A 22,856-nucleotide genomic window follows, 5' to 3' on the forward strand; every position below is an offset into this window, starting at 1 on the left:
GACTATAGCAAGATCATTTGTCATTTTTGTAAAGAACCGGGGCATATCAAGCCCATATGTCCCAAATGGAAGAAACTTCTCGCCATGGCTACCACCGGTGTACCACAAAAGGAAGAGGCATCATCAAGTGGGTCACTCTCTTTAAATCAAATAGTGGAAGCCCTTCAACCTCTCCTCAAGGGAGCTACCTCCGGTGCCGCCATGTCCACTTCTTCCTTTCCAGGCAAAGTCTTTTGGCTTTTGGACTCAGATGCATCTTTTCATATGTCCCCAAACATGTTTTCGCTTTCCGACTATTCAAAAAATGTCTCTCCATCCTTTGTTTCCACTGCGGATGGAACCTCTCTTGAAATTAAAGGAATAGGTGATTTTGAAACTCAAGATTTTTTCATTCCAAAAATTAGATTCATACTTAAACTAAACTTAAACCTTCTCTCTGTTTCTCAACTCTCGGACCATGGTTGCGATATTAAATTTTCGTGTAATAAATGTTTAATACAGGATCGTCGGTCCGGGAAATTGATTGGGGAAGGCTTTAGAAAAGGAGACTTATACTATATGGAATCTCTTCAAGTTCCAAAATCTTTTTGTAATGTTGCCCGAAACAAAGATATAAATATGTGGCACAAAAGACTTGGTCATCCTAATATCACCAAGTTATCTTATTTACATTTTGCGAAGGACCTATGTAAAAGTTCATTTTCTTGTAATGATTGTATTCTCGAAAAAATGCAAAGTTTACCTTTTGAGCAAAGAACTATGTTCTCATCTAAAACCTTTGAAATTGTTCATTCCGATGTTTGGGGACCCGCACCTGTTGTCTCAAAAGGAGACTTTTCTTATTATGTCATTTTTATGGATGATTTCTCTAGATATTCATGGATCTTTTTTCTTAAGTTCAAACATGAAGTTTTTTCGTGCTTTAAAATCTTTCATTCAATGATCAAGAATCAATTCAACAATAATATAAAGATTTTTAGAAGTGATTCTGGAGGAGAATATCTCTCCAACCAATTTAAAATATATCTTGAAGATCACAGAATTATTCACCAAAGATCTTGTCCTAAAACCCCTCAACAGAATGGGTTGGCCGAAAGAAAACATAGGCATATCATTGAGACCACTAGAACCTTTCTTATTTCCCAAAACATCCCAAAAAAATTTTGGGCTGAAGCAGCTCTTGTTTCTGTTTATCTGATAAATCGCTTACCTTCTAGGATATTAGGGAAAATATCCCCTTTTGAGATTTTATATAAGCTCGAACCTGATTATAATAGGTTACGAGTCTTCGGGTGTAAGTGTTTCATACTTACGGATAAAAATGACAAGCTCTCTCCCAAAGCTATCCCCTGCGCTTTTCTTTGATATTCTGAAACTCAAAAAGGATTTCGTTGTTATGATCTTCGAGATGATAAGTTATATGTCTTTAGAAATGTAACCTTTTTGGAAAATGAAAGTGGATTTGAAAAAAATGTTTCTCAACAAGAAAATTTTGATTACTCCTTCCTTTTTTGACTTATTGTCTAGTAATGATGATATATCTAGTGATGATGATGTATCATCAAATCATGATGAGGAAATTGATGGTGATGTTGAAGAACATAACCCACTCAATGAACAAGAAAACAGAATTTCAAGTGATCCAATAACTTACTCACGCAGAAACCAAGACACCTTTAGAAGTGCTATTGATCAATATAGTGAACTTGTTCCTGCTCTCGATCACCGAAGATCTGAGAGGAATAGGAGACCTTCAACTCGTTTTGTCTCTTTTGATTCCTTTTCACCCCGATATAGGGCTTGTCTTAGTGCCATTAATTCTTATTTTGAACCAAGAAATTTTGAAGAAGCTAAAAAATGTATAGAATGGCAAGAAGCTATGCAAAATGAACTTAATGCTCTTAAAAAGGCTGAAACTTGGGATTTCCAAACTCTACCCATAGGAAAGAAAACTATAGGTTGTCGATGGGTTTTTAAGGTTAAAACTAAGAGCGATGGATCCCTTGAAAGGTATAAAGCTCGCTTAGTTGCAAAAGGGTATGAGCAAGATTATGGAATTGATTATGAAGAAACTTTTGCTCCTGTAGCCCGAATGGTTACAGTTAGATGTCTTATCACTATTGCATCTATTAAAAATTAGAATATTTTTCAAATGGATGTGAAAAATATTTTTTTAAATGGTGATCTTAATGAAGAAGTGTATATGGATGCTCCACCAGGCATGAAGATTCCTAAAGATAAAGTTCTTCGTCTTCGAAAGGCCCTCTATGGTTTGAAACAGGCCCCCAAAGCCTAGTATGACAGATTTACCAGTGTAATGCTGGAAAATGGTTTCTCCTCATGTTATACTGACACTGCTCTATTTACTAGAAAATCTAAGGCAAGGATTGTGATATTATTACTATATGTTGATGACCTGTTAATTACAGGTGATGATGTTCAAGGAGTCAAGGGTATTAAGTTCGTCTTGACTTCAAAATTTGAGATGTCAGACTTGGGTTTTCTGACATATTTTCTTGGAATTGAGGTTGCCTATTCGCAACGTGACTATTTTCCATCTCAGTCTAAACTTGCTTGCGAGATTATTGACAGATCAGGAATTTCTGATGACAAAGTATGCGAAACTCCTGAAGTTGTGGGAGCAAAAATGAAGATTGACGACGGTGTTCCTCTAACCGATCCTACTCCTTACAGGCAGTTGGTAGGTTCTTTAATGTATCTTAGCATTACCCGACCTGATTTGTCATATGCTATACACATCGCCAGTCAGTTTCAGCACGCTCCTACAACCGTTCATATGAGTGATGTGCTTCGCATCATCAGATATTTGAAGGGAACTGTGAATAAGGGAGTATTTTTATCTTCTTCTTCTGAATTGAAATTACTTGTTTATACTGACTCAGATTGGGGAGGTGACCCTAGTAACCGTCACTCCACCACTGGCTTTTGTGTTTTCTTAGGTGAGTCCTTGATCTCATGGCGATGTAAAAAGCAACAGAAGGTCTCTCTGTCATCTACTGAAGCCGAATATAAAGTCATGGCATCCACTACCATGGAAATTGTATGGATTCAACGCCTTTTGAAAGATATGGGAGTACTTATCAGAGAACCAACAAAGTTGTGCTGTGACAATAAAAGCACAATTTATATTGCCAAGAATCACACCTTTCACGAGCGAACAAAGCATATAGAAATGAACTGCCACTATGTCAGAGAAGAATATTTGAAGAAGATCATTGATCTACCATACGTGACGTCTGAGTATCAACTTGCAGACTTCTTCACAAAAGCACTATGTTCGCCCAGATTTCATTTCCTTCTTGACAAACTTGCGGTTATCGCACCGTAAGTTTGAGGGGGGGTGTTAAAATGTATCTCCAAAAACATGTTGTAAGTATAAATATATATACTTATATACTTAGAGATACATATACATATAATATATTATATGTATCTCTACATATATAAATATATATATTTATTCATTTTTTTTATCTTACCCTAAAAGGGTATTCTTGTAATCTTGCGCATATTCCATTTTGGAATATGTTGTAATTTATTTTTTGTATTTTACATTTCTTTATTTTTTGTTTTTTTGTTTTTTATATTTTTCATAAAGTGCATTGGGGGTCCCCCAATAGAGTCGTTGGGGGTTGTAACCATTGGGGGCTCCCCAACGGCTCCTTTGGGAGCCCCCCTTTGCACTCCTTTCATTTTGTATAAATAGGGGTGTTCCCCCTTGTAAATTCTCAAGCTTGAGAGTCTCAAGCATTTGTTTCTTCTATAAAATACATGCATTATTGCATGCTCATTATTTTTACGCTTTTTGCGTATTTTGTTCAAGTGTTGTGAGAGTGCTTTCGTGCACTTCTTTTATAAAGTATTTATGCTTGTATGTGTATTGTCTCTTCATAGACAATTTTACACTTACACCACCATGAAATCAATGATTCATCTAAGAAAATATAAAAACCAGTGGTTGAGTGTATGTTATTGGGTCACCTCCCCACTCAACATCTAATAAAGATGAAGCAGACAAGAAGAGACCTTGAGAAATTGAAGACTTAATATATTTAATAATAAACAAAACTGCTCCTATGTGAACAGAAATAGGAGCATGTTGAAATTGACTAGCTGTGTGTATAACATTTGCTATATCAGGTCTAGTGATTGAGAGGTAGGAGAGTGTTCCAAGAAGTTGTTTGTAAGGAGTGAGATCTTTAAGAGGTTCTCTGTCATCAATTCACATTTTGAAGTTGACAACCTCAGGAATATCAACTCTCTTATCATCTGTGATTCTGGACCTATAAACAATATCAAAAGCAAATTTAGATTGAGATAATAAATAACCTCTAGAAGAATAAGCAACTTCAATTCCTAAAAAATATCTCAATAAACCCATATAAGTCATTTCAAAATAATTTTTCAACTCCATGTTTGTCTCCTCCGATAATGATCATGTCGTCCACATAAATGAGACGAATAATAATACCGGCATCAGAAATCTTAACAAATAAAGCAGTGTCAGTTACACAAATTCTTTAATATAATTAACTCTCTGCTTATCACCTCTTGTGATTATCATATCATCTACGTAAAGTAATATGATCACTATTCCTGCATTGAAAAACTTAACAAACAAGACAGTGTCAGTAAAACAAGATTTAAAATGAAGTTGTATCATCACATTACTCAACATATCATACCAAGCTTTAAGAACTTGTTTTAAGTCATACAAGGCTTTGCGCAACCGAAGAGTTTTCGCATGTGATAAAATCCAAGCTTGGTGGAGGATCCATGTAAACCTCCTCATCCATATTACCATTAAAAAATGCATTCTTTACATCCATTTGAAATATAGGCAATTTTTTAATCGTTGCTATAACAATGAGAGTTCTAACAGTGGTCATTCGAGCAACTGGGGCAAACGTCTCATCGTAGTCTATTTCATATTATTGACTGTATCCCTTTGCTATTAACCTGGCTTTGTATCTTTCTAATGTTTCATCGTATTTGGTTTTTATCTTGTAGACCTGTCTACATCCTATAGTTATTTTCCTTTAGGTAATGTTTGGATCTCCTAAGTTTTTGCCTTTTCCAAAGCTTCTAATTCATCATTCATGGCCTTAATCCATTCTTGATGATATTTAGCCTCATGATAATATTGAGGTTCAGAATATAAGTATATGGCCATTAGGCATGATCTATACCTTGGTTCAAAGGAATCATAAGATACAAATCTACTAGGAGCTTTTGAAATTTTTATGGATTTTCTAAAACTAGAAGAATCTACTTCTTGGTTTTGGGAATATCTTTCTAAAGCAGATGGTGGATGATCTTCGGTACGTCGAGCATAGGTTTGTATGTTATTGTGAGATAGATCTAAATTATCAAGATCCCTATTCACATTCTCACTTGCATTATGCGTGTCTTGATTTTCACTCTCATGAATATTTTCGCACCTATCATTGACAAAGTAAAAAAGAAACGAATAGTCACAACTTTCTTTAGATTTTTTCCTTGCTAAAACCGATTTCATTTTCAAGAAAAGTGACATTTCAAGAAACATACAATTTGTTTCTTTCAATATCATAACATCTATATCACTTTGGGTTTTTGGCATAGTCTAAAAAAATACAAGGGATTGTTTTTGGAGAAAGTTTGTCATTCTTATTGGTAATGACACAACATTTGTATCTAAAGACCCTTAACCTTTTATAATCGAGAGATGTTTTACAAAGTTTTTCGATAGGAGAGATATTTTCAATGTTTTTTAAAGGCATTCTATTTATCAAATAGACTATCGTAAGGGCGGCTTCGGCCCAAAATCCTTTTGAAATATTTCTAGACACAAGTGTTCTAGTGGTCTCAATAATGTGTTTATACTTTCTCTCAACTAGTCCATTTTATTAAGAAATGTATAGACACAATTTTTTATGAACAATCTCATTTAGGCCATGATAATTTTCAAATTCTTTTGATACAAATTCTCTCCCGGAATCGGTTATAAAGATTTGAATATTAGTTTTAAATTGATTCTTTATATAACAGTGAAATTTTTTACAACAATAAAATACTTTCGATTTTTTTTTAGAAAAAATATCCAAGAGTGTCAACTATAGTCATCTACAAACACAACATAATAGGATACACCTCCTTTGGATACAACAGGAGTCGGTCCCCGTACATTCGAATGAACTAATTCAAATGAGTTCTTAGTTATAAAATGTCTTGTTTCAAAGGGCAAAGACTTCATTTTGCCAAGAATGCAATCTTCACACACAAAATCTTTCTTTATAATTTGAAAGATATGAAACAAGTGTAATTTGATCACGCTAAGATGTCCTAGTCTTTTGTGCCAAATTTCTATATCTTTATTTTTCACAAAATTACAAAAAACTTGTTTTGGCAACTCAAGATTGTCTATGACATAGAGATCTCCTCTTTTATGGCCTCGCCCAATTGGCTTCCCGGACTGGAGATTCTGTATTAGACAATCATTATATGAAAATAGTACTTTGCAACCATGGTCCGTAATTTGAGAAACCGATAAAAGATTTAAATTTAATTTTTGGTACTACTCTAATATTTGGTATGTGAAAGATTGAAGGTTTTTGAAAAATACCAAAACTTTTGATTTTCAAAAATGTTCCATCAGCAGTTAAAACATAAGTCATTTGGATTAAAATTACATTCGGACAATATGGATTCATTTAGAGCCATATGAAAAGAAGCACCGGAGTCTAGGATCCAAGAGGTCTTACCATGATCACCACTTGTAGATATGGCCGCTCTTGAAAAAGGAGCTTGAGTTTTAAGCATGAGATGTAGCGCCTCCATTAGTTAAGCCAAAGAGAGTGAGCCAATGCATTTGGAGTCGTCTATATCACTCCTTTCAACCGAAGCAACTCTTTTGTCTTTTCTATGATCATCCTTCTTTCTTTTGGGACAAAAAAGTTTGATGTATCTCGGTTCATAACAATGATAGCAAATTATTTTTTCACCCTTTTTATATTCATGGTCACCCCTCTTTTCATTTCTTTCACAGTTACTGGAGTTTCTTTCATTCTTATTTTTTACAAAATGAGGAGGTTTGTAGCTTCTAGTATGATTACTGGGCTTTGACATGGCAAGCATGGATTCTTCATCCTTTGAAGCGAAAGGCTTTTTTTAATGTATTTTCTTCATGTGGAAGACCCAAAATGAATTTCTTTTTGGTTCATATCGCTGACCCCAATTGTTTTGGGATGAAGGCGTAGTTGTTGTTGTTGTTGTTCTTCTTCTATAGTCAATTCTTCATGAGTTTCTACTATGGATGGTATACCTCCTCTATGAAGGAGAGCCGACTTGGTTCCTTTAAATTCGGGTCTAAGCCCATTAATAAATTGGTAGAAACGTTCCATTTTAATTTGATTTTCACAGAGTTCTACATCTTGATGGCAATGACATTTTGGCTCAAGAAGAGTCAATTCATCCCAAAGAAGAGAGAGTGCATTGTAGTATTCCCTAATGCTCATCTCGAGTGCATTGTAGTATTCCCTAATGCTCATCTCTCCTTGAGTCAAGGTTCTTACATTGTTTTGAACATTACATATATGTGCAATATCTTTAAGACTATACATGTCTTTAAGATATTTTCATGTATCACTAGCGAAATCAAATTTCGGCAAACTAGAACACTTGTGGATGTCCACACTATTGATGAGTCATCCAATTATCTTGGAATGACCCATACTCCATTCTTTCCATCTTTTTTCATAATCGAAAATGGCTTTAACCATTTCCTCTCCTTGAAGGGCAACTTCCTTCTCATTCTCAATTTTTGTAAGAATGAATTTAGGCGTTTTTTCGGTATCGTCCACCAAACCCCATAGTCCTTTTTTTCATATTTTGTGCTTTACTATGGATGCCCACATCACATAGTTTGTATCATTTAGGCATACGGGAATGGAGACTATTACTTCCCTCCTATGTCACATGAATGCGGGTGCAGGTGCGGGGGTGCGACACTTTAAAAAAACTTGGGTGCGGGGGTGCGGCAATATATATATATATATATATATATATATATATATATATATATATATATATATATATATATATAATTTTATCATGCATGCAATAAATCAAATTAACAATCTACAATTTTACTCTATTCGTTACTTTTGAGTCTTGTGTTGAAACTTGAAAAAGTATCCTACTTCTGATTACTTTCAATAGACAAAAAACGTATCCAAGACTTGAAAAAAAATGAAGCAAAAATAAAGATCTTTCTCTTGGAAGAAGGAAGAGAAATACATTCATGAAAAATGAAATAAATCTAACATATTCTTTGCAAATTTTGGGAAATAGAGTTGCATGTGTGTGTGCAATTCTGTCAAACCACAAGAATTGCAAGTTGAACCTTGGGTAATGCCCTATATCTTAGTGTGCTAGGGGTGGCAATCGGGTCGGGTTGGCGGGTCGTGTCGGCGGGTTGGCGGGTCAGCATACCTCAACACGAACCCGACCTGTTTATTAAACGGGTCGGATGTGGCAAACACAAACCCGACCCATTTATTAAATGGGTAACCCGACACGACACGGTTAACCCGTTTAATAAACGGGTCGGATCGACACGACCCGATTACACGGGTTTCGGGTTTCAGATTGACGGGTTGCGGGTTGACCCATTTATTAAACGGGTTGCGAGTTGACCTACCAGCTCCACGACGCCGCCGCCCGCCTCCATCTCTCCCTCTCCCTCGTCCGCAACTAGATCCCCTCTCCACCAGCCCAGATCCAGGTCGACCAAGTCCTCCGGCAAGACCGACCAGACTCTGCGGACAGGATGGAGGCCCTCAGCCAGGCGGAGTTCAAGGTGTTCTCTGTCGAGCTGTTCACAGACGCTGTCGTGTCCAACGCCGGAACGGCCCTCGCGACGCGCATTCCGGCCGGGTTGGCCGCGATCAGTGCGGCGTTCTTCGTGGCAGAGTGGATCCCTAGCGGCGTCGAAGCGGTGGTGCATTCCGGATGGAGCCTCATCGGAAAGGCGGCCGGAATCTACGCCTTGGGCATCGCCGGCACGGTTTATCTCAGCCTCTCAGGCTAGTGGCTGGGGCTTCCTTTGCCCTTTCTATGAAGTGGAAAGGCGTCTTTGCCCCTACCTATTTTGTGTAAGACGCTACTGTCTTATATATTTTAAAATGATTAAATTTCAAAAAAGTATATTTTAAATAGGTTCGTGTAAACGGGTAAACCCGCCCACCTAACCCGTTTATTAAACGGGTCAAACAGGTTGGCGGGTTAGCATACCCCTAACACGAACCCGACCCGTTTAATGAACGGGTTAGGCGGGTCGACCCGTTTACGACACGAACCCGTTTAAGCCAAACCCGAACCCGGCTAAGAAGCGGGTTGGCGGGTCGGGTCAAATTTTGCCACCCCTATAGTGTGCATTGCCCAAATTAAAACAGAACAATCTAGCAAAAGAACTGTATCAGTTGCATTATGCAAGTAAGAAGGGAACCTTCAAATAATTTCCTTTATTAAACGCTTTCTTTCAAGATATAGCATGCGCAGTGCATTTGGTTTCAATACATGATAGTGGTAGCTTCTGGTTCCTATTTTGACAAAGAAGTATTTGAAGAAACACAACGTAAGAGATTGGTTGCATGTGATTGCATCCAACAAAGACCGGAGTGTCTATGAGATGAGGTACTTCAACATTGAAGAGAATGAGGCCAACAAGGAGGATTGATGGTTGGTGTTCTCAGAGAGATAGAGAGAGAGAGAGAGAGTTAGCCGAGAGATTGAGACGAGTGGAGAGTGAGATTGAGAGAGAGAGATTGAGAGAGGGATTGAAGGAAAGAACAAGAGAGAATAACGTACCTTGGAGATGGAGACTGAGTTCGCACTCATCAGACGGTAGCAAGCATCGCCGGTGTCGGGGTGTCGCAGCTCAACAACGTCTGAACTTGGAAGACAGGAAAGAGGGCAAAACAATTTTGCCCTAATCCTCAAGCTCAAGCCCATTTCATCGGGCAATTTTTTTTTTAAAGTCTAAAATTTAGACGAATATGACCCTAGGTGCGTTGACCGCACCCAGGGTGGGGTTGACCGCATTGGGTGCCGCACCAACACACGCACCTGCGTCGCGTCGACGCGGGTGCGGCACTTGGTTGTCCGAATCCCTGTGGCATAGCTTCCCTCTCATTCTCCATAGAGAAAGAGAGAGTAAAGAGAAGAAGAGAAAGAGAAAAAGAATGCAATACATGACTTGCTTGAGAGATGGTGTGCTTCCCGATGCAACAATCCATGATTCGTTGTATTCGCCAAGCTCACGATCCTCCTCTTGATATTATCATGATCTTTCTTCTAAAAAATAGCTTTTGGAACACCAAAGCTATGATACAATGTAATGAAATGGATTCAACCCAATAAACATGCAAGAACACACTTCAATCAAGGAGAATACTTGATTGAATAATCACACCATCCACACAAGGGTCAAATAACTTTGTTATTGTATAGAAACTCTCTTCAAAAAGAGATGAACAAATACAAGGCCAAAGGGGCATATTTATAATACAATCAGGGCCCAAGGGGGGCAGCCCCATGTGGCTGTTGGGGCAGCTCCAACAGCCATATGGAGCTGTCCCCATCATGACAAAAGGTAAAAACAAAAAAATAAAAAGTACAAAAAAGCAAAATACAAAATAAAAATAAAAATATCAGCCCCTAATGGGCTGACGCCTATTCAATGAAAAGACCAAAATACCTGGTTTTATATATATATATATATATATATATATATATATATATATATATATATATTATTGGCAGAGATATCCAGAATCCTACTGTAGGGTTTTCAGAACCCAAACAAACCATCTGTTCATCAGCAATCCATCACAACAAATCAGTATGCAGTACTCATTCAGTAAATCTGTGAGTTATAAGCTAGGGAAAAAGGTTATACACAATACTGCTATATTTTTCCCATATTTCCAACTACTCATTCAGTAAGTTCTTGAATTGGAAATTTAAATCAGTGATATGATGGACAAGAGAGTTTAACTAAAGAAACATACACATACAGACATGCACTCACACGAATGAAGTTTTTGTCAGCCAAGATAAGTTTTAGGTGAGGATAAATGAAAACTAGTCATTTCAAGGAGGCCAAAAAAATCAGGCTATGCACTTTAAAGAAAAATGACAGGCACAAGCTCTGACTTAAATGGACAAATAAAATATGCATAGGTCATAGATAGAAACTTTGAAAGCACACAACATGTTCTGATGGACTCACATGTTCATATAAGTACCTATGGATATAGCCTTTTCAAGGCACTCATATGTACAACGTACAAGTTGTTGAGATTCTTTATCAGCATTTCCAACAAAATATGTCTCATTGAGATCACCTGGAAGTTATAAAGAAGCAAAGAATAACATGACAATTATGTGGATAACAATACAGTAAATGATGTGTAACACACATAGCATAGTATTAATCAATACCGTGGACACCATCGTAGTAGACAGTTACATCAACATTGACTAGGTCTCCATCTTCTAATCTCCTACAAAAAAGTAGTAATTGATATCATACATGAAAAGGTAGAGCAAAAGCCAAAACTAGCATAGGACATGCAGTTTGTCAGAACTCCTTTGCTTAAATGCAGTGGCAAACTGCAAAAGTAATTCCATTCATAATCCTTGAGCTCATCGAGTGTGGATAGTTGATTGCCAAGGCCTAAACAACCCAGTATACCCGTAGAATCACTTGTACTAAAAAAGCTGTGTATGCTTGGAATATTGGGTCATCGGCAATGGCTTCTTGCCCAAATTAGAAAACACAGTAACTATGCTTGCATCAAAGCATGTTGATGACATTAATTCCATTAAAACCGAAAACTGACACAATTCTCATTTTGATAAGTTTAAAATCCTATAAAAATAGCACCTACAGTAATGCAGACCTCCTCACTTGAACTTAGCCAAAAGGGCAAGGTATGCAGCAGAAACTCTCACAAGGAAGCCCTAAACTAAACACATCCGCTGATCGTATTTTCTCATTTTCTATCAATTTTATCTGAGTGACAAATGATTGAGTCTTCCTGGCGACCTTAACATTACCGTGCTATAAATTTTGATGATACTAGGTCAAGAATATCTTTTGAAAACAAATCCAATGCTGAATCCTGACTTTAAAACAAGAATAGATGAAAATCATGCCACAAACCTAGCATCAGGAATTCCATGGCAAATAACTTCATTGACTGACCTGCAATAAAGATCAAGAAGCATGAACTACACAAATCTGAAAATATAATTTTCTGACTGGAATGGGTGTTCAACAAAACTCATTAAAAAAGAGTTACCTACGTGCAACAAGACTTTGGAAAGAAATGGTAATTTAGTGGAGATGGATATCCCCCTGGACAACAATATGAAAATTATCAGCTTATAGTAGCATAACCCAAGATTCAAGACTCAATTAATAAAACAGTAAATAATGCACAGCCATAGAATGAAAAATATCCAATACTAACAAATAAGACATTGAAACTCCCATTGGCATTCATGCTTTTCCACAACATTAATGGGGGGAAAAAACATAGAACATAGCATTAATAGTAATTCAACTTTGGACAGATTTCCCACACATGAACAAACCATAGATGTGATGAAAAATACAAATGGAATACCCTTGACTGTTGAAATTGCATGAAGAGATTTCAGGCCTTCACGAGCCATGTACTATTTGAACTTACATGCATATTGACATCCCACTGCTTCTCTTTCAAGCCACTTACAAAATGACATAATCAATCACTTTGGACAAAGTCGCAACTCACATAGATCCCATCGTGTCAGATGGATTAATTCAAGTAGGCAGAAGTCTGAATATTAGAATACATTTTCAAGCTATGGAATAAAAAGGAAAAAGGACCTCCACTAGACAAATTAATTACTTCATCATAGTGACTCACGAGATGATACCAAACATTGAACTCATTGCATGTGATAGAAGATAAAATATTTACATGGAAAGCTCCTTCAGTCAGTAACATACACAATATAACTTAATCGGGATGGATGTCAGACATTGTGAACCTTGAAGAACAAAGCATATTGATTTGTTGTACATTACCTAAAGGATTTGTCAGGATATTTTAACATAAGTAGTTGTATGAGAATAACCATCCCTGGCTGGTGCAAAGCCATGAACATAAGAAAGGAAATGAGAGAAGTTTATCCTATTATCTCTTTTCTCTTTTGGGGTGAAAAAAGAAGTAAATGGCGTCTCCAGGATTCGAACCGGAAAAGATGAACTCAAATATTATAAAGGTTGAAGGAAGAAAAAACGTGTAAACTTCGTCACAAGCATCTGAAAGCTGATAAGCATCAGACGGGCATAAGAATAACAAAGGAACTCTGTCTCTCTCTCTCTCTCTTGTTTCAAGAGAACAAGTCACTTGGATACTAGACAATCTGAAATGACCAGATTAAGAAGCACTTTATCCTATCATCAGTCACACTGTTGGTTGCCCCACTACCAATCATCCATGCTTGATAATTAAAAAGGCCAATAATATTCTTAATTGATTTACTGAGGTTTACTCAATCTGTCAGATATATGATCACGTTATTGACCATTAGGTCCAATCATAAAAATTATAAATTCCAACATTCACTTTTGGAAAGGGTTAAGAAACCAGTAGTTCATAGTGAACTAAGATTTCCACAAACCATGAATTTGCCCAAACGATAATATCAGACTCAACATTAGCATATGGAAATGGTGAACAGAACACAAAGAACATATCTCAGAAAATTCTTGCTCTCAATGATTAAAGCTCCGCAAGGCATTAGATACATTACCAACCACAAAAGGCTTTGACAACAATGCCTCGTAGAAAACGTACCTCAAGTTCCTAAGTAGATGGCATTTGCTAGCAACAAAAAAAAAAGTAATTCCATGAAATGCAAATACTATCAATTCTACTTCAAGGACATTGGTTTATTAACTTTTAAAATAACATAAACTAATATTTTCTCAAGAATATTGTCCAGTAATTCCAATGACATCTTAATATTTATGGTTGCAAAATAAAAGGTAGATAACTCTGTTTTCATGTCAAAAACTTGACCACATACCTGCAGCAATTGTCGCATTATGGACCAATTCATCAATTTCATCAGTTGTGACTCCAGGTCTTATTGCACGAGCTGCAACATCCAAAACTTCCCTTGCAATCTAAAGTTCATAAATAGAGAAAAGAAAAACAAATCAAACAGAAAACTGAGAGGGTTCCGCTTTTTTTAAAGAACAGAGGTTTTATTTAGTGTGTGCTTATATCATAGAAATTATTCTCCGAAGAAAGATTAAGGTATTTGATAAAAACCTAAACAAAATTTATGGATCCAACTGAACTTATTCTTCTCACAAGTTAGCAAATGAAGAATACCCTCGTAGAAATACCACATAGCTACAACCCCTAGCACCTCTCAGACAGGAAAGTGATTAACCTTTTTCTTTTCTTTTACAAGTCCCAAATCCCTAAACCTACAAGAACTCTGCTCATCTGGTAGGGGCGACTTGTGAACCTCACCAAGTTGACGGGACGTCACAGGTTTGAAACCCATGGGGAGCATCCCTTGCAAGGTCAAAGATGGGTGTACACCCTAAAGGGCAGGGGGGACCTCAAGGGTTTTACTGATCAAAGGTCAGTCAATATACGGTCGGTGATGGAGGTGTTTCCCCTTGGCATAGCCGCAAAAAATATTGCTACTCAAACTGTATACTTCCCAGAATCATCCTCATGGTAAAACATAAAAATCTGCATACAACATATTCCAGTCATTTGCTATCTTCTCCCAATTTCCCTTTTTCAATAAGTTAAAGAGCCACAAGTAGATCCTAAATTATTCCACTGCAATGCAATGAACTCATATCATTGATAATATGAATTTCCAAACTTGGGAGTTTTGCGGTGGATTGGCATCACGTCAAGAAGATAAATCACATTCATGCAGCTGCATACTAAAGATGCATTTTGACACATTCTTTGTAGTTGCAGGCTTTGAAACTAAGGTGAATTCATTTTTGAACAATAAGAATTGAGAACTTAGAAACCCTCGGTCTGAAATTTAAAATGAATTTGGTTATGAATAAGTGGATCTTTATCCAATTGCCAAGGGTAAAGAGTTTTTTTCTTTTCTTTTCTTTTTGATGATGAAGTTCCCCGCCGAAGCGGGTAATCTCTAGGTGGGGTCACCAACACCCAAGCCCTTATGGAGCCCACCAGTGAAAGGCAACCGCACACCTGCCAAGGGTGAAGAGTAAAATGCTTCAGATAAGCACCTAGCCTTTGCCTACCAAACAAGGATCCGATGCCTAACAGCCATCAGTACATTAACAAACTGTAATTTTGCCTCCACAAACAGCAATAAAACGAGATACATTAAAGAATATTTCAGAAAATATAAATGAAATCATTTCAGTTTGAACTGATTTTAGTTTTGGAACAAATGAATGCTTACCCGGCAAGTTTTTCTCATTCGCTCAATTTGTTCAGGGGTCTTAATCTGTAAATGCACCACACAATGAGAGAAATCTTAAATGTCCTAACAACAAAAGTGATTCAACTAAACAAAACCAAGATTTAAGACTTAAAAGTACCTCTACAATATTTTGCAAGTCACTACTAGGCTCAATTTTTGGAATACCCTGCATGTCAGATTCAGATTAAAAGCATAACACAGCATACATCTCAGAGTTCAACAAAGCATGTTGTTCTTTCTACAGACATATATTAGGGAAGACATCTAAATGAAATGCAAAACAATGATCACAATGTTCAAGATAACTCACATCAATGGCCCAATCAGATTTACTGATTCTGTCTGGAACAAATCGCCGACCGGAAATAGGGTATGGCCTTAACATTCTATTTGAGGTTAAGGCATGTGAGCCAACTCCATGTCATACAGAAACATGATTTGAATTGTACAAAGATGCATCAGAATATTGACACAATTGTAGTCAACATCTATAATTCATAAAAGTTCTGTTCAAGAGAAAACAATCACTATATATGTCATGTGTAATTATCAAGCATAACTGTCAGGTCAGCAGTCAAACACCTCTCCAAAAATAAATCTGAGCCAACCATTAACTCACAGAAGTATGAAGGTGCCACATAAAATAGATTTAACTAAAGGATGATCTCATTAGAACATACCCTGTCCAATCAAAATGACGAAGCTGAGCAGTTCGTGCCTGGCCTTTCTTCAAGCAGTATAACCAACCCTTACAAAGTGCTGCAAAGATTTGTTCCTGTGGATTTCCACTAAATGTATGCACTTCTGAATTCAAATGTACTGACTTATGTGAGCTCCATAATGCCTTGAAACAATCTTGAGAGCTGGAAATCCCAAGGTACTTTAGTATCAAGAAACCACAAGGTTAAAGAAAAAAAATGAATAAACACATTGACCTGAGATGAAACCTATCCTTCCCAATTTCCATCAAAAGAGGATGATAAAATCTATTAGTAAGAATGTGCATCAGAAAAAGAATATCACCATTAAACTGTATCCTCTAATGGATTAAAGACACCATGGGTAGATTGCATAGATCATAACAAGATATGTCATACTAATGGGGATCTAAATAACTTTCTTGATCTTTTCAAATTAAATATCAAACTTTTCACCAGAGTTGTCAGTCGAGGAAGCAGGAGTGGAAAGCAATTCGAGAAGCGGAAGGGAGGAGCGAGGCACTTCTAAAATTTTAGGAAGCGGGAAGCGCAGGACGACTGAGAAGTGAACCGGGAATCATGTCAAAAGCAAGAAGGGAAGTGACCTAGGAATCGAATCGGAAGCGAACTAGGATTCAAAGGGGGAACGAAGAAGAAAGCAACCTAGGATTTTAGTGGGAAGCGAAAACGTAATTGTATTTTTCCTAATTTACCAAAATATAATATTTATGTTATCATTGACAAAATAAAACATGAGTAGATAACATTAAAGCTGATGTTTCCTCAAAAACATATTTTCATTAATTATAATTTTCAACATTACAAATTTGTACTCAGCAAATCCTTGAATCCCAAAAAACAACTGCATTAAATTTTTCCCAAGGAAAAAAACTTTCACATATCATTGCAGCTATGATACACATCAACAAATTACATGGCAAAAAAATTTGACTTAATGGGGTCCAATACCATAATCATAACAGCAAGCAAGGTGCATGAATATTTGAGTACATCAAATATGTTTGATCCCAAGCAAAATTAATCAAGAGTCAAGACTATAACATCTATGTGTGCAGTATGCACATGCTGTCAACTGAATATTCAGCACATTTTTTTGCAAAAATTGGATGATTTGCTGAATAACACAAAAATTGGATAACACAACAGAAGCCAATCGCAAAAATTGGATAACATATTTTTTCGCAACTGAATATTCAACATAACATTTTATAGACAGCGAGAGAGAGTGAGAGACAGAGAGTGTGAGAGACAAAGAGAGAGGGAGAGGAGAGTCAGAGCGATAGTGAGAGATAGAGAGAACGAGACAGAGAGAGAGAGTGGGGGACAGAGAGAGCGAGAGAGCGAAAGACAAAGGGAGAGGAGAGTCAGAGCGAGAGACATAGAGAGTGAAAGAGAGAGAGTTAGAGCGAGAGAGAGTACTTGAACACACTCATGGTTGCCGAAGGTCGCTGGTAGTTGCTGAAGATCGTCGGAAGTGCCGAAATTCGATGGAGGTCAAGAGAGAGAGAGAGAGAGAGAGAGAGAGAGTTCAGATTTGGGAAAGTCGAAATCCTATTCGACTTTGGCATAACGACCATTATACCCTTAAAAAAGGATATTTTTTTTTGGTAAAAAAAGTTTTTAAGGGCTAAATTGTCCATTATTGGGAAGCGAGCTTCCCTTCCCTAATATCAGGAAGCTCGCTTTCCACTAATAGGGAAGCTCACTTCCCATTTAAAAATGGTGCTTCCCCTAACATTTCAGAAGCAACGCATTTCGGGTAACCCTGCTTTTCACTTTGTAAGTATAGAATCTAACATTAAACAAGGTTTTAATAATATGATAATAGAGGGTTTAGATTGGCCTATATATTGTCTTGAGAAGTTCAGACTGTTGTACTTGGACAAATAATCTGGTTGTGCATGGTTTGGCTTACTAGGCTTGCGTTATGCATACTTTATTCTCACCATATGGCACTTCTTGTTTGTGATTTTCAATTTTTATTTCACACATGCACCCAATTACACAGATACGAAAGGGAAAAAGACAATGGATAGAACTAGTAAACTACTTACATAATCCTTTGGGTAAATCGAACACATTTCAAAATGTGAGAAAGAATTGTGATGCTTTAGGTTAACCTACTAACAAACGAGAGATATAAGAAATTTGTGGAATTAGAAAATTCACTAATGTTAAATATATAAAGGTTACTCTTGAATTAGTAATTATAAAATAAGTTTTATGCAATAGATCCATATAGATAATCAAAAGTGGATAATTAGAAACTTATTTATTAAACTTGTTAATTATTAAAACTGGTTCACACAACAACTAACGCACCCATCCGTTTGAATTATCATTGAGATAGTTTAACATTATTAAGATGGTAATTATCACTGAAACTATTTAATGTTATCTTTCTATGTCTCTCTCATGGAAAATAGAGAAACCAATGAGTCCATTTGTTTGAATGGGTGTAATACCTACAGTTTAAAGCGACAAGTTAAACAATATGACAAGAGTGCACTCTAAACAGTACCTGGAACACTCTTAATAACACTTTGTATTTCTAGCGATGTGCAATTCAGGATATTCTAGTTGGAAGTCCCACATAAAAATAAAAGCACTGGCCCAAGATAATCAACAAGTACATGAACACAAACACAAAGCACAAACAACAACAACAACAACAACAACTACGCCTTCATCCCAAAACAATTGGGGTCAGCGATATGAACCAAAAAAGAAATTCATTTTGGGTCTTCCACATGAATCCTTTTCCTCCAATCATTTCTATCCAATGCCATGTCCTCGGTGAGGTTCAAAGCATTCATATCCTTTCCTATCATCTCCATCCAAGTCTTCCTAGGCCTACCCCGACCTCTTTTAACTAATATATTTTCCCATTTCTCCAACCTTCTAACCGGAGCATCATTAGGCCTTCGCCGAATATGTCCAAACCACCGTAAACGATTCTCTCGCATCTTATTTTCAATGGGTGCAACACCTACCTTCTTACGTATCTCCTCGTTCCGAATCTTATCTTTTATTGTATTTCCACACATCCATCTAAGCATCCGCATCTCAGCTACACTCATTTTTTGAATATGATGTCTCTTGGCAGCCCAACATTTTGTACCATATAGTAAAGTGGGTCTAATAGTCGTCCTATAAAACTTTTCCTTCAACCGCAATGGCATTCTACGATCGCACAACACTCCAGTTGCACTTTTCCATTTCATCCACCCAACCTTTATCCTATGATTTACATCTCCATCAATTTCTCCATGCTTTTGAATGATGGATCCCAAATATTTGAAATAATCATTCACCGGTATTTCTTGCTCACCAAGCTTCACTACACTCCCATCACTACTTCGTTGCTTACTAAACCGACACTCCCAAAACACAAAGTACAAAGACAGTTCTTTTTTACATAAGTATCATAATTACCAAATGACTGTTGCAATAAATCTGTATGCTTTTATGTCTCAGTATTTAACATAGCATGAACTTAAAGAAAAGAACATCTAGTGTCCTACCATTTACAAAATACATAAACAGATGAAATTAATAATCTTGAAAAAGGGAAAATTTGAAGATTCATGCTAAAGATAATGATTACTAACCAGAAAGCAGAACCTTCTTGAGGCAGTTTTAATTCCAAACATTTAGGACACCTAAAAAAAAAAAAACAACTTTAAGATAAACAAAAATCATGAAGAATAAAAAATAAATGTAGAATATATGGTGTGCAGTGGACATATGGTGTGCAGTGGACATATGGTGGCATATGTTCATACATATTTGTCAATGAAAAGGTAACCAAATTAACTTCAACAAACACCGAAAAAGACCTTAATCAAAATGTAATAATAGATCACAATTCTTACAAGTCCAGATATGAGTAAAAAGGACTACATCAGTAGAACAAAGATGCGCCCAAATCATTTATATGAAGCAAGAAACACACTGGCAAGTCTCTTATTGAATAGGGATGGCAGTGGACCGGTGGGAAACGGGGCCTCGCCCCGTTTGGACCGGGGATGGAGGACATGAAACGGGGATGGAGGTTAAAATCAAAACCCGTGCAGGGATGGAGGTGGGGATGGACTTACGCTTTCCCCTGCCACTCCCTATCCCCAATCCTTCTTTAGGGATGGCAATGGACCGAGGGGAAACGGGGCCCCAACCCGCCTCGCCCCGTTTGGACCGGGGATGGAGGACATGAAACGGGGATGGAGGCAGGGCAGGGTGGAGACCTTGTCCCCCAGCCCCCGCTCCGGTCCACTGCCATCCCTATTATTGAATCATGGTTTTCTCTTTCATGTTTTCAAGCAATGATAAGTTGTAGCAAAGGCCTATATTTAAACCAACACTATCATGATGCATCAAATTTGTAACAAGGTTCTGCAGCTGACACCAATAAGATAAAACAATGCAAAAGCATCTTCTATTCTTATAATTCAACTAATCATTCACATTCAGAATCATGTGTAGTTTTTTCATTGTGATTGAATGGAAATTTCCACCATGGACACTCGTCAAGGCAGTTGCTAGATGCTTCTACCTGCCAAGTGTTTGATCAGCACTCTGTTCTTAACGGTGAATATGACATTCATCAGCCAACCTATGTGTCTCATTTCAATAGCGCATCATCTCCCTAGACCCTCCTGCAGCTGATAGTTTGACTCCACACTTTAATAAGAATAAATATTACTACTGAGTTGGCAGGGTATGTAATTTTAATACATGTAAATCAATCCCATTCTCAACTTGATGGCAGCTAAAGAATCTTAGCATGATTGTAATTAATAATCCATCAAAATACCTGTCATTTAATTTTTATCCAACAATATAATTTGAATTACTCATGATACTTAACCATGGACCAATTTGACTTTAAGCAATAACTGACAACATTCAACTTTATTTATGTCATTTATGAAACTAGGAGCAGCTAACAATACCTGCATGTGCAAACCATGGTCATGCATTTCAAAGCCAATATGGACAACAATTTAATTTTAAAACCCACAATTTCAAAAGAATGAAAAAGAAAAAAGGTTTTGTAAACAAGTTGATAAGCATAACGTTGTACAGAACAAAGTTACCCATCATGGACATCTTATACTAATGAACATATGACAATATGACCATCACATTGTTTCCAATTTGATCATACAAGAGTCATTTCACAAAGCAAAGACTAACATATGAAAAAGTCAAAAGGCTAATCTTAACATTCAAATATTGCAATAAAAGATAATAGTAGATAAGAACATACTGAAGACGTGCAGGATTGCCGCACTTAACACAAGATAAACTTGATTCTGCTGCCATAGTTGAGCCTCGATCCATGCCACCCTATTGCACTCCTCTTGTCATGTAAAAAGAAAGGAAGAAATAGCAAGAGCAATTAGTTGAACTGTGCCACGGAGAAAAGCTATTTCACAGTGACCTAAATCAAGACTTCAAACTGTCAATCAAGATTCAAAACATTAATCAACACATAACTTTAAAACGGCAGCAACAAACAAGAGAACAAAACATATATATAGTTTCTCTGCTTTCATTTGAGAGCTTGCCCGCATAGCTCACAAGTTGCCAACTATGACAAAGGACCTATATCACACTGATACTCCATTTTGGCCCCCGTATAGTGTCCCCCTATATAGTAGTCATATTGAAAATTTCATACAAATGGCTGTGACACCGTATCTGCAGTCGTAATCTGTGTGACATAGCAGAGGATTTGGGATCGATTCAAAAGATTCAGGCAGAAGATATATCTTTCGTGCAAATTGAGATAGCTATACAGTGTCCAAAGTCCAAACATGCCTATAAGGTCAACATTTTGATTGCCTACCACTTGGAAACAGTGAATGAGTAAAGGAAGAAGTAAAAGCTGATTTTGGAATCTTCTCTCATCCAATAAAAAAGGCATTCATTTGCTCCAGTTGTAATGTAAAACATGTGTGGTTATCCTTGATATCAGCATTATGTGAAGTTCATATTCACAGCATGTATGAGGAAGGAACATGTAATGCATAAATCTTCTCTGTCACAATCAAAGACTCTTTACAGCATCAAATTCACTCCACAAACAACTTTGAAACCATCATCCAGTAACGGATATCAACATCTTGATGATAGGGGCAGTGAGTGTCTCTACAAGATAAATAATTTGAACACCAAACTCGGTCATCAATCCACAGCTGGTCCATCAAAGAGATCGTTCGTCTATACTGGTTTCTTTTCCCAATTTCGTACAGGTAATGGAGCGCTTACTTAGCAATAACCGACGGCGAAAAGCAAGAAGAAAGTAATCAAAATCGACCGAATTTCAATTCACCCTAATCTTTGCCTTCAATCAATCAAAGAGGTGTTTGGGTGCGAACTATTTGACCGCGATGAAACGCACAGTGACTAAGAATTCCATCCAATGAAAAACATGATTTGGGTTTACGGCACGCAGAGAGAGAGAGAGAGAGAGAGAGAGAGAGAGAGAGAGAGAGAGAGAGAGAGAGATGATGCTTACTGTTTAGCGGAAGGGTCCTTCAACGTTCCCTTTGCCGCGCACAAGCATATAACCCGCGC

General features: G+C 37.0%; 1 protein-coding gene across 1 annotated transcript in view; it reads right to left on the reverse strand.

The window, feature by feature from the left end:
* Positions 1 to 22,856, reverse strand: part of LOC149821714 (methionine aminopeptidase 1A-like) — a 34,173-nt gene extending 11,317 nt beyond the window's left edge. Inside the window, exons 1-12 of the mRNA XM_089980076.1 lie at positions 22,798 to 22,856; positions 21,544 to 21,636; positions 19,886 to 19,936; positions 16,236 to 16,418; positions 15,866 to 15,941; positions 15,674 to 15,721; positions 15,535 to 15,579; positions 14,149 to 14,248; positions 12,373 to 12,424; positions 12,230 to 12,271; positions 11,506 to 11,567; positions 11,310 to 11,408 (exon numbers count right to left, since the gene is read on the reverse strand). Of these exons, the coding sequence (XP_089836202.1) occupies positions 11,310 to 11,408; positions 11,506 to 11,567; positions 12,230 to 12,271; positions 12,373 to 12,424; positions 14,149 to 14,248; positions 15,535 to 15,579; positions 15,674 to 15,721; positions 15,866 to 15,941; positions 16,236 to 16,418; positions 19,886 to 19,936; positions 21,544 to 21,617 (832 nt within the window). The 5' untranslated portion in view covers positions 21,618 to 21,636; positions 22,798 to 22,856. The remainder of the gene's footprint in view (positions 1 to 11,309; positions 11,409 to 11,505; positions 11,568 to 12,229; positions 12,272 to 12,372; positions 12,425 to 14,148; positions 14,249 to 15,534; positions 15,580 to 15,673; positions 15,722 to 15,865; positions 15,942 to 16,235; positions 16,419 to 19,885; positions 19,937 to 21,543; positions 21,637 to 22,797) is intronic.

This window comes from Nuphar pumila, chromosome 11 (genome assembly GCF_984573655.1).
Source record: "Nuphar pumila chromosome 11, dmNupPumi1.hap1.1, whole genome shotgun sequence".
Classification (NCBI taxonomy): Eukaryota; Viridiplantae; Streptophyta; class Magnoliopsida; order Nymphaeales; family Nymphaeaceae; genus Nuphar; species Nuphar pumila.